The sequence below is a fragment of the Rhineura floridana genome, chromosome 3 (genome assembly GCF_030035675.1).
Source record: "Rhineura floridana isolate rRhiFlo1 chromosome 3, rRhiFlo1.hap2, whole genome shotgun sequence".
In the NCBI taxonomy this organism is placed as follows: Eukaryota; Metazoa; Chordata; class Lepidosauria; order Squamata; family Rhineuridae; genus Rhineura; species Rhineura floridana.
In genome coordinates, this window is record NC_084482.1 from 143,190,798 (window position 1) to 143,204,284 (window position 13,487).

At 41.0% G+C, this 13,487-nt stretch overlaps 1 protein-coding gene across 2 annotated transcripts in view; it reads right to left on the reverse strand.

Moving 5' to 3' along the window:
- Nucleotides 1–7,616: 7,616 nt before the first annotated feature.
- Nucleotides 7,617–13,487, reverse strand: part of FAM120A (family with sequence similarity 120 member A) — an 85,152-nt gene continuing 79,281 nt past the window's right edge. For both annotated transcript variants that reach the window (XM_061618180.1, XM_061618179.1), the window contains 2 exons: nt 11,419–11,515; nt 7,617–9,494 (listed from right to left, as the gene is read on the reverse strand). In XM_061618180.1, the coding sequence (XP_061474164.1) occupies nt 9,183–9,494; nt 11,419–11,515 (409 nt within the window). In that variant the 3' untranslated portion in view covers nt 7,617–9,182. The remainder of the gene's footprint in view (nt 9,495–11,418; nt 11,516–13,487) is intronic.

Here is a 13,487-nt window from a genome sequence, read left to right on the forward strand (position 1 = left end):
TGAGTTTTCCTTGAGAGATTAAGGTTATTTAAATGAGCAAATATATCTGCAATGTATGCTAATTTACATAACCAGTTCCAGTCATGTATACGGTCCTGCAGGTTACAAGTTTCATCCAAGAAAACTTGAAGTTCTTCTCGTAGCTCAAACAGACGATTTAGGACTTTGCCCTGCGAAAGCCAACGCACTTCAGTATGAAATAGGAGTTGTGTGTAGTCACTACCCATCTCATCACAAACCTCCCGCCTAAAATTCACAGCTGATGAGCAGGCAGGCCAGGCAGGATGGGGGGAAAAACCACTCTGCAGCCAAAGAGCGGGAGATTCCCCAAGAGGGAAGTGGCTGGCGAGATGGCAGCTGCAGGGCTGAAAATAGAGAAAAAAACCCACTTCCCTGCTTCCTGGTGTGAACATTTTTGTAGTCGAGCATACGCATAAATATCTTTGTGGCGCCATCTGTCTGTTTGTAGAAGCGTTTTTTGGTGGCCAAAGTCATTGCGAGAGAGTCCGAGTCTTATGAGCAGAGCCTGGAAAAGTTACTTTTTTGAACTACAACTCCCATCAGCCCCAGACAGCATGGCCACTGGATTGGGTTGATGGGAGTTGTAGTTCAAAAAAGTAACTTTTCCAAGCTCGGCTTAAGAGAAACTGGAGGGGTGCATTGAGAGCGAAAGAGACTACGCGTTGAATAACATCAGGATAAACCACTGTTATTATATTGATCTTCCGTCACATGATTGTGTGAGAAACTGGAGAAATCACAAGAACTGTGTTTTCTCTTAAAAGAACACACGGACACATTTTTTGCTGCTAAAACCCAATGACAAAGTACAAAAAAACCATTCGGCCGCGTACCCCTTGAAACCCTTTCGCGTACCACCAGGGGTACGCGTACCACACTTTAGGAAACACTGGTCTACAGGATAGAGGAGCCAGAGAGATGATCCGGAAGCTAAAGGCACACTTTTCCAGGTATTGGATACCTGACATAAGTGACAATGGACCCCTGTTCACATGTGAGGGATTCAGAGGATTCTGACAGCATTGGGAATTTGACCAGCTTACCTTCTCCCCAGCATATCCACAGAGTGATGGAAGAGTAGAGTCTGCCATTAAAAAAGGAAAGAAACTGCTACATCAAGCTGTCACCTCAGAGTCTGACTCCTCCTTGTCTGTCCTGGCCATTGAAATACCCTATCGCAGGGATGCCAGCACAGGCCATGATGGGGTGTAGAACCAAATCTCTGCTGCCAGCGTGGAGAGATCTGCTAGCTCCTGAACTACTAGGAAATTGCAGAGAAGAGATGGCTTGCAACCAGATGATAAGTGAAGTACTACAACCATTCGGACAGAGACCTTCTGGCCCTAGTGAAAGATTGCCCAGTGTGGATACAGCCTGTGGAAAGACACAGAAAAACATGGTCACCTGGAGATGTAACAAAAGCAGTAGCTCCTAGATCTTATTAGGTCTTATTCCAGAAGACAGCATGCTATGATGCAAACACAGACATCTTCACTCTTACAAGCAGAAAGAAGAGTAACAGCAGGGTATGTCACACTCAGCAATTACCAGAATCTGGAACTCCCTCAGAGACCAAACCACAAGGACCAGATGAGACCCAAGGGTCAGATTTTGATGAAAATATGTCTAGATTATGCCACCTTTTAAGAAAACCAGCATACCTCAAGGACTATGTAGCTAACTGAGTCCATGATAAAGATGTGACTCAGTAACAACAACAACAACAATCAAGGTCATGTACTTGTAAACTATAGCCTTGGGTGGGAGAGGGTTATAAAGCATTAAGACCAGTAAATATTTAATTGGGTAGTGTCTTTTATGAGTTTATTATTTATTTAAAGGAAAAAATAGGAAGGATGTATCATGAGTAATATAACTGAGTGGAAAAACTCAGTACCTAGAAAGGAAACAAAGTGCTGGGAGAGGAAGTCAGGGACAGAGCTCCGCCCATGTTCTCCCTACAGCTTGCCCAGAGCTGACTGATGTGAACCTACACAGAGTAAATATCTTAACTCTACCTGCAAGCCTACAACTGCTCTGTCTTAATGAAGCAGATATGAAAGAACCACACCAACAATGAAACTGCTGCATTGTCGCCAGCCATTAGAAGCAACAGACACTGAGGACTTGTCATCTCCACTTGGTGCTGCTCTCATTGGCTGGCCCAGGCCTTCTGGACCAAAGCCTAGGGCCTCACAGGCCCTCTCTTTCCCCCCTTATTTTTAAAAAGATGGGAGATAGAAGCCAGGAGATTTCAGCATGGCCCTGAAGAACAAGGCCCCACCCTGGAAATTCAACGCCTGCTATAGCATTCAAGTCACTTCCAGGAAGGTTGGGTCATTAAAGCTTGTTTTTTGAACTGTGAGCAGCCCATTTCCATTCAACCTGGTACCAGAGTGCTATCCAGGCTCTCTGCTCCTTGCCCCACCCCTTTATTTTGATTGGCCAGCAGACTCAGAAAATAATAATAATAATAATAATAATATTTTATTTTTGAGTCGCCTATCTGGCCGAGTTAACGGCCACTCTAGGCTACGTACAACATACAATACCATACAATAAAATCAATGAAGACCACAATTCATCTAAAACCCCACTCTTCAGATTAATAACCACATTAAAACTAACCCACCCCAGAGATCCCATAGGCCTGCCTGAACAGCCAGGTCTTCAGGGCCCGGCGGAAACCTATCAGGGAGGGGGCATGGCGAAGGTCAAAAGGAAGGGAATTCCAGAGGGTGGGGGCCACAATCGAAAATGCCCTCTCTCTGGTCCGCACCAGTCTCGCTGTTTTAACTGGTGGGACTGAGAGAAGGTCTTGTGTGGCTGATCTCGTCAGGCGGCATAATTGGTGATGCTGGAGGCGCTCCTTCAGATAAACTGGACCGAAACCGTATAGGGCTTTAAAGGTCAGCACCAACACCTTGAATTGGGCCCGGTAAGCAACTGGTAGCCAGTGTAGGTCTACTAACACCGGCGTAACATGATCATGGCGGCGGCTGTTCTTAATCAACCGTGCCGCCGCATTCTGTATCAATTGTAATTTCCGGACCGTTTTCAATGGTAACTCCACATAGAGCGCATTACAGTAGTCTAAGCGAGAGGAGACCAGGGCATGTATCACCCGTGGGAGCAGATGGGCAGGAAGGTAGGGCTGCAGCTTTCGTATCAGATGTAATTGATACCCAGCTGCCCGGTTCACTGCCGAGACCTGAGCCTCCATGGACAGCTGGGAGTCAAGAATGACCCCGAGGCTGCGGACCTGGTCTTTCAAGGGCAATCTTACCCCATTGAACACCAGGTCTATATCTCCCAATCTTCCCTTGTCTCCCACGAGTAACACCTCGGTCTTGTCGGGGTTTAGTTTCAGCCTATTCCTTCCCATCCATCCACTTACGGATTCCAGGCACTTGGACATGGTGTCCACAGCCAACTCTGGTGGGGACTTAAAGGAGAGATAGAGCTGAGTGTCATCCGCATATTGGTGGCACTGCAGCCCAAATCTCCTGATGATAGCCCCCAGCGGCTTTACATAGATGTTGAATAGCATGGGGGAGAGGATAGAACCCTGTGGTACTCCACAAGTGAGAGGCCAAGGGTCTGAAACCTCATCCCCCAATGCCACCCATTGGTATCTGTCTGAGAGATAGGAATGGAGCCACCGTAAAACAGTGCCCCTTATTCCTAATCCCTCCAGGGGATCTAAAAGGATAAAAGAGGACAGGAGAAAATAGAGAGTTCTAATTGGACACGTACAGGAAAGAGGAGAAATACCCATCAGAATTTGTGTCCTCTCTTCCCCTGCTGATAATGTCCAGTTAGAACTGTTCTACAATTCTAATTGGATGCTACCAGCAGAGAGAAGGGAATGTGGATCACTGGTAGAGCTTGGAAAAGTTACTTTTTTGAACTACAACTCCCATCAGCCCAATCCACTGGCCATGCCGGCTGGGGCTGATGGGAGTTGTAGTTCAAAAAAAGTAACTTTTCCAAGCTCTGATCACTGGTATAAAAAAAGTAATTACACATGAGAAATCACTTGGGAAAATCTGTCAAAAACAAGATGGCCCTGCAGGAAAAAAGGCACTTAAACTCTGGTCTATTATGTCACAGCCCTAAGAGAAAGTGGTGGCTAAGTTAGATGCAAAGGCTTGAATTCAACTAACTTATTCAGAGTAGACCCACTGAAATTATATATTTATTAAATTTATATCCCGTCCTTCCTCCCAGAAGGAGCCCATTAATGAACCACAGTTAGTCATGGTAATTAATTTCAATGAGTGTACTCTGAGTAAAATTTAGTTGAATACAACCCAAACTTTTATTATTAAAAAACACTGAAATATCTTTTATGGCAGCATTCTGGCATGAAGTCCTTCACAGATTTGACTGTGTCAACAAAACCCTTAAAAAACAGCATTGGGATGCCATGTCTGGGGAAAAGTTGCTTTCTTTCCTCGTCACCTTTGTTAATAGCATGCAAGGTAAAGGAGGCAAAGAAAATGTGTCATCATCAAGTGGAAGCCACATATTCAGATGAAAGATCAAGAGCTCAGAGACACAAATCAATTTTCCCAGATGGAAAACGTGACTGCAAGCTAACTGGCAGAGACAAATTGAGGACAGACACATACAACAGTATCTTGGATAAACTTAAAATGTAACTGGAGAAGTGCTCCTATGCTTATACAGAGGTTGCGAATTTATTGGGATTTCTTGCAAGATGGGATCATTCCTCCAATCCTTTATAAAGCATCTCCTGTGAAAGACTGTGCCGCTACCGCACTCCTAGTCAACATTGTGAAACTATCTTATCCTTCTACACCAGGAATTCTGCTTTGCTTAAGGCCAGGGGTAGATGATAGAGCAACCACACCCCACCACATAAGAGAAAACAGAATTTTTGACACTAAGTTTTGGTTTTATATATTTGCGTGATTTATTTTGCTCTCGTCACAGGAAGAACTATGTAGGGGAGGGCAGTGAAACTCTCTCCTTTCCACTGTAAACATTGGTTACTCCTTCCATTAGGTCATCTGAGGTTTGGCCAGGTATCCCCATTTTCAACCCTAAGCCCTTACAGAAGAAACTTTCAGTTCAAAGTGAGAGTTCAGTATGCAGAAATAAATGTCCAACAGAAAATTTGCATTTGTTCATGGAATTGTTGCACATATATATAGCCCTGCAAATCAGGACTCAGATGCAATTGGAATCTGATTTGTTAATCCAATCTTACAAATGGATTGCAAACCAATCTTACCAAAGGGATAACCTTTGACCTTTCTAGCAAAATAGCTTAGAAGCCTTTCAGCTTTTATTTTTACAGCAGCATCTAGGTGCGTGGCATTGACTTTACAAAGAAAGATCTCAACAAGGATCTCAGTCAACAATAGAACATGTTTGTATTCCCTCTCTTTTTTAATTTGGTAGGTGGCTTGCAGTTTGGTAGGGAAAAGTTGGCCTTCCAGCCCTTTTAGATAGCCACCAGTGCATGTCTTTAGGCTTCAATAGTAGTTCATTTGCGATAGATATCAAGGCTCCATGCACGTGATTGCATCAGCACATTTCTTGTAACATTCCAAATTACTATGGTTGTCTCAGTTAAAACATCACATTTTCTGAGGAATACCGTGCTAAGAGTAGTTATGAAATATAACAATGTACTTTGTTTAAATGTTTCTACTGACAAAAATAAGAACTGGTGTTCAAATTGCACTGTGGCATATTCTAGGATTTTAATGAATTTACCCACCCAGTTTGGAAGCAATACTTTTTAGCTGTTAATACTGTATGTGCATAGATGGCATGCAAAGCTGTGTTTTTTCCAAGAACTCAGCACAGAATACTTTTTATGTGAATCGTGCATGCAAATATAGTTTCACAATTTGAGACATGTTCTTTTGGGGGGGCAGAATTAAAGAGCAGGAATTGTAGGGAATACGCAAGATAGGAATAGCAAGTAATTAGTGGGGAGGCTGTGGATTCAGGTTGCTTCAGTGTCTTTAAGCAATGCATCCCCACCTCCATCCCATATCTAATACACATTTCTTCCCAATCACAAGGACTAGCAACCTGTTCTTCCTGACCCAAAAATAGGAATGAATTGTATGAATTACAAGCCACTTTGATTTGGTAATTTCATTTTCCCTCAATAGTCTAAGAAAATAGAGATATGGATGAAAATGCACAAAGACAGCCTAATTCCACACTATTATCAATTATTTACCCAGATAAAGAAACAGCTGCCTCCTCTTGACAATAAAGAGGAGACTCCACCACCAGCAAGCCCTTGGATTAGTTAACATGCAACTGCTGGCATCCCCAAGGTTAACACCTCACATTGGTAAAGGCAGCTGTTTATGAATAACCAAACATTTTCTGCTCCATCCTCTGCACATTTGAGCTGTTTGCCTCCCACCCCACAAAAAGGTAAGAGCTTCCTACAATCAGTTGCAAAGCCACCAAGATCACGTCCTAGTCTCACCAAATCATAATATTTGCAAATTATTCCAGCTTTTCTTAAAGCTAAGTTAGGAAAACTATAGCAATTGCGGCAATCAGATATGAGCAAAGATTGTGGGTGTTGCTCTCACCAACATGCAATGAGTTTGCCTGTTTTTCTCCTGGGAAATGGGAATGATGTAGTTGGTAACACAGGGCTGCTGTTCCAAATAGTAGAATTTAACCATGTCCTGATGTCATGAAGTTGTGTTCCATGTTCTAAATCACTGGCTGTTGTTGGCAAGGGCAGAAATTAAAAGCATTGTGTGTGCATGGGCACTCAACATAGGGTTACCTAAGGCAGTGTTTGTCAAACTTAGGTCCCCAGATGTTGGTCTACAACTCCCATCATCCCTTGCCATTGGCCAAGCTGGCTAGAGAGGGAGTTGTAGTCTAACAACATCTGGGGATCCAAGGTTGAAGAACACTGAAGTGACCACCTCACTCCATATATCCCTGACCAGAAAGTGCACTTCTTAGATGGGACACTGCTGAGAGTACCACATGCCTCAGAACTGCTTTGTACTAGAAATTGGGTTTTTTAGAGTTGCAAGCTCCAGCCCTCTGGAATCAGTTAGCAGCTGAAATTAGATAGCCCTAGCATCTTTAGACATCGACAGAAGCATGATCTAATCATTTTATGGAATATTAACTGGCCAATTGTAGAAATGTTTCAGTTGTTTAAAAGTCTGTATCTTTTGTATTTTACCCATTTTATCTTATTGTACACCATTTTGATAGCTTTTGATTGTGAGGCCATTTATAAATCTGTGAAATAAATTAATAGAACTGTGTCTTTTGTAATTTGATTTAATTTTAAATTTCCAGGGGTCATCAGAAAGCATTAAAAATGCTGATGATGCTTAGAGGTTTTTTTATATTTCTGTGAAAAATGGAATTTTATAGGGGCTTACGATCACACAAGACATTTAGGTTGTTTTTAACTGCTTTAATTATGTTTTTTAAAATTGTTGTATCCTGCCCTCGGACCTCTGGGTGAAAGGCAGGTAATAAATTCCAACAACAACAACAACAATAATAATAATATCCCACCCTTCCTCCCAGTATTATTAACAATGATACACCATACAGCATTTTTATACTAAAAGAATAAAGATTTTTATTAAGCATTGTAAGTTGCATTCAATAGCCTTCAAATACACCACACCACAATCCATCTACAACCAATCAAACCCAACAGTAGTTCATTCTTGCACAATCCATGAGTTGGGGCAGAACTCCCTTCAACTTACATTAAGATACCTACTTAGCTCTTGCGGGCAGGGAATGGGGAATTACACCTCATTTCTGATCACTAATGTGTGATGAAGAGCATCAGGAGAATTATATGAAAACAAATATAAAGAAATGATTCTGATTTTGAAGTACATTAAGTTTGGAAACACTAACAAAAACATCAAAATGATACAGGTATATTTGCTTATACTAAATTCTTGATGGGAAAGTTCTCAAGAACAAGCCATTTGTTTCCTGCTACAGAAGGGGGGTATTTCTTGAAGATCAAAGCTTTGTTTTTCCACAGAATTTCATATTTGCTAATATGAAGGCATAAAACAGCAACAGAGAACAATAATGCATACAGCAATGAGTACACCAGGGTAACGTTGATATTCAAAACGGCTAGATAATTTTTTTGTTTTAGAATAAATGCAACAGAGGTCAATAATCACAAAATTTTAAGGTTAGAGCAAGATCAGTCAATGACTAAACATAGTTAACATCTTTTATAGGACTATTACTGATTATTAGCTTTTTTTGTTTTGCAAATGGGCACAGTACTTGTAAGAATGGAAGAAAGAGGACAATAACATGCATAATATTAACTACACACTTTAAAAATTATGAACCATGCAGAAGTTCAGCTCAAATAGTAGTACTAATGGTCTACGTCTGATTCAAAACCACATAGTTCATTGATCACGGATGCATGGTATTAGTCACAAAAAGTATCAGAACACATTGTGTTTGTTTTGAAAAGGTCATTTGCATCTTCTATGATTTTAAAGTTAAATCCATTTTCACTTGTTTGTAAAGTATGTATGATGTATATTTAAAATCAGCAGAACTCCAATATTACTATTTTTTATAGTTTGCACATTTTAAACATAAAAAGAACCACATCAAGAGTGATGAAATTTAAGAAAAGAAAGAACTGTGGTTGTGCCTTCCCCCCCATAATCATGAAATCAAAGCCTTAAAGAAAGCTTTGTGACACAATAATGCAAAATCAAATATAATGGCATACATATGGTGCCAAGTACTAAAAATTATATTTTAAGCTATATATACTGAAAGACTGCCAAAATTTGTTGTTTTTTTTTAATATATTTCAAGAAACAAAAACTACGAGCTTTTGTCATAACCAGTTTAAACTTTGTGTATACTTCATTTTAAGTGCGGGAGTCAAATGCTCTTCATTCTCTTTTATTTTTGTTGTATTGTAGCATTTTGACTACAACTGGTTAAAACTAAAAATGTGTTCTTTAAATCTCTGACATCCAAGAGGGATCCGAATTTCCAAAGTCCTCATTTTTCTCTTACGGAAAGGAAAAAATGTACGTAACTGTAGGCTCTCTTTCTTTCCAGATATTCCTAATCCTGACCCTTCCAACATCCTTCACCCTCTATAAAAAATAAGTTTACTCTTCTTTTTTTAAGACAGCGGCCTCAAGAGTATCATCTTTATGGCAAACACTGTCTGTATTTAGTGCATTTAAGTGAGGATTTGTATTGCACGTTTTAGAGTCATTACTCAAGGCACTTTCAGACTGGTTGGAAGCCCTGACGTCTGCTGTATTCCCATTCATCTGGGAAGCTGGTTTCTCCTCGTTCACTACTCCGTTTTCAGCCAGGGATCCTTCTGAAGACACAATAGAGGACTTAGATTCCTCTGATTTTGACTTAAGTTCTTTGGCCACTTCTTCTGCTGAAGTAGCATAAGGAGGCTTGCCCTATTTTAAATAAAATACAGATTAAAAAGGTGGATTATAAGCACAACTGATCAAGGTACTAATATTTCACTTCAATGTCCTTGTTCACAAACTATAGCTTAGGAAACGAGTCAACCTGTGAGCTCCCAGCAATGGCTGCATCAAAGTAGCACATGGCATAGCATAGTGCAGTGGCAGAACAACTGGGGAAGAGCAACGCAGCCACAACCACTTCTCCAGCAGCCCACACACTTTCTCATTTGCATCAAGCCAAAGTTTGGCATAGTTTAGCACTAATGTTTCCTAGGCCTCTTGCTACAGAAAAAAAAGTAACCTTCTGGCACGTTAAAGACTGACAAATTTACTGTGGCATAGGCTTTTGTGGACTCAAGCCTACTTCATGCATCTGAAGCACAAAAGATTATGACACAACAACTTTGTTAGTCTTTCAGGTTCTGCAAGGCTTTTTGCTGTGCTTTGTTGATGCAAGAAACTAACACCAGTATCCCTAATCCTCTGGAAATTACTAGAGAAAAGTCATCCCAGGGTATTTATTATCTTTTATGTGATTGACATAGCAATTTCACCCATGACCTGGAAGTAACATCTCAAAATTTATTAACTGGAACTTGGTGCCCTATAATGGTCTGAAGAGCCCCTTTGGGGTATGAGGATTGTTGTCCAGTCACTTAGAAGCTGCTGATGAGCAACTTAGATTTAATCTTAAACTGCAAGGAGCAAGATCCAACACTGGCTGCATTCACAAGTACCACTAAACCAAACCATGGCTTAGCATGAATGTGCTGACTCCCAAGAAGACTGCAGACACTTTGCTCCTTCCTGCTCATTTTAACTCAGTGCAGGGCAGGTTTGGCTTAGTGTATTGTCTGAACCCGGGATTGTGGTTAAGCTCTCTCCTCCTTAACCACAGGTTGTCCTTGGCTACAGATTGTGTTTCAGGCAGACAGAGCGTAACCACGATCCTGGGTTTGGATGACATGCTAAGCCAAGCCTTGGTGTTAACTGCTGCACTACGCTGAGCTAAAAGGACCAGGGAAGAGCAAAGCAGCTGCGATCTCCTCCCTGGGAGCCAACACATTTGCATGGTTCCGATAAGCTATGGTTTGGCTTTGCCCTGATATGCAAACTAGGCCACTCTGCCAGTGGCACACCACACTTTGATATCACCCACAATTAAAGTACACAAACAGCTTAGATGTGAATCACTATTTAAAAGCAAGTTAATTCTTACAGGCCTCAAAACCTGAAAAAATATCAACCCCCAATTCTGTCGCTTATCCACAGCTCTTTTGTTCAACTATAAAATCAGATATAAAGGCATGTGTGTGCATATATCCACACATACATTGTCCTTTCTATTACTCCCCCTCCCCATCTCAAGCTGTCCATCTCTATATGTACCAATACATGTGTGAAAAAATCATTTTATCATGCACTTCTGACAATCTCATCTGTTTAATGCCATAATATTATATCATAGACTTAATTCAACATCCAGAACTGCTGAGTGAATGGAATTAGAATGCAACAAAAGCAGTGGAAAATGATGAAGTAAGCTGACTATATTGGCAGTAAACATTATTACCCTATTGATTACTGAACTAAAAACAAAAGCTGTAAGATGCAGATTATGTTCTACAATTCTATGTTCTGAATTATTTATAGGACCATCTGAAAGATGAGGGTGCAATTCATGAATTTCAATTTTTTTTCCAGAAATAGGGGAAAAAAGGCAAGGAAAGCAAGTCGAATGAAAGGCTAATATAATTTAGTTCTATAGTCATATAGTTATTTCATTTGTTCTTCCCTCTACTCCTGTATCTACAGTTAAGTTGGTATATGTGTGATTGACTAGCAATACAAACTAAACTCATGTTGCCAATCTTTTCTGACTCTAGGTTTTGTAAACTACTTTTCCCAGTACCTGAATTGCTCCCTGGTTCTTATAAGCTCTACCGTAGTATCTTCCTCCTCTGCCAAACGTTCTTATCACTGGAGTGGAAATAACTCCTCTAGGGCGCCTACATTGAATGAGAAACAAGTTAAAAACACATTTACACTTTAGATCTATGTATCTGTACCTTGTATAGAATAAAGTAAGTTTCTTTTATAAAAAATGACAGTATAGTTTTGTGCTCCTGACAATAAGATGGTTGGTTCTCTATATCTTTTAAATATATTTATTTATTATTTGATTTATATCCTGCCCTTCCACATGATGAGTGGTGGCAACAGCTGACATCTCCCAAGATGGAGAATTACATTCTTCTATGCTTGTTGGTGTTCTTCCTACTTTGCTTCTTTTCTGTGTTACTGCTGTTTCTACAGAGCATCTAACCTAGAAAATTATATTTCTCTCATTATTCATCCTAGAAATCTGTGACAAATTTATTTTTATTATTTTCAAAACCTTTTTATTGTTCAATGTCATATGATGGTGAAGAAAACCATTTGTGTTTCAAACTGGAGGTTATGCTCTATTTCTATTTTGGGCACATTCAGTTTCATGTAAAATCAGACTCATTACAATATGATGCTACTTAAGCAATGACTTTAAGCTGCTGGAAAAAAAGAACTTGGCCTACCCAAGATGCATGTTTTCAGCCTGCTATGCTTAAACTACTCCACTTAAGGAAAGGTGGGCATGGTCAATTAAAAACATAGAGCACACCTAGAATCTTGCTAGAATATATTTCACCTCCCACTGTTTTATCTTGTGCAAATTGAGACACTCCTCATGTCCACTGGAAACTATTCTGCAGAACAGTCAGTGGCATTATTCCACAGTTGTTTTTGGAGTTTTTTTTTACTGTTGCAAAGTGTTGCTGTACTTCACATATTCACAGAAACAGAAGCAAAAGAAAATGATTTACTATAGGAAACTTCCCTAAAATTGAAAAATAAATAAGACATATTTAAAGTTACTAATCTGAACTAAATCAACTGTCTTATAATGTTGCTTCCTCCCTGGTACCACAAGATCAGCACAGCACGTCCTGTTTCTTTTATTTGGGCTGATTGCAGGTGTTGCCACCACTCACCATATACTCAGAGGCACGTTACCAAATTCTTCCAAGCTCCACAGGAAGTGGATTGGACTGTGAAAGACCAACCCAAATTGCATTTGCAGTTTTACAAATTTGTAAGGCAGTCCAGTATTTCAGAGAGGAGTGGTGCATTCACTACAGCTGCCCAATTTCCCTGCTTTCTAAAGTTGGATAGAAATATCTGTGGGCTATAGGTACATTCTTAAACCGCAAGGGTTTTTTTTTGCCTATTAGTGAATTTCTCTGCTTTTTAATCTGGCATGTAAGGAATGGGATCCTGTGCAAGTTTGCTGAGAATGGATTGATCACTTGCTTGCTTATTGAGTTCAGTGGGATTTACTCCCCTGCAATCATGCTTAGATAGGTGAAGCTGACCATGGGGATGGAGGCCTGGAGTGGGCAGGGGAGAAGGAAAAAGGAAGAGAGGAGGAGAGGAAGAAGGGAGGAGAAAGGGAGAGGAGAGGGGAAGGAGGCGAAAGGCAGGTCTGATCATTCGCATGCTTACTGAGTTCAGTGGGATTTACTGCTGTGCAATCATGGTTAGGATAGGTAAAACTGACCATGCGGAAGGAGGAGGAGGAGGAGGAGAGAGTAGAGGGGAGGAGGAGGAGGAGAGAGTAGAGGGAAGGAGGAAGCGGGGAGAGGGGAGCAGAAGGAGGAGATTGGTAGGGGAGGGGTGAAGGAGCAAGAGGGAGTGGATAGGAGGGACGAGAAGGGGAGGACAGGTTTGATCATTTGCATGCTTGAGTTCCATGGGATTTACTCCTGTGCAATCATGCTTAGGATAGGTGAAACTGACCTGAGGGAGGGGCTGGGGGAGGAGGATGAGGGAGGGAATTGGAAGGGGATGGGGAGGGCAAGGGAGGAGTGAATGAAGGGGAGAGAAGGGGCAAGAGTGAGGGGATAGGAGGGAAGGGCAGGTTTGATCATTTGCATGCTTTTTGAC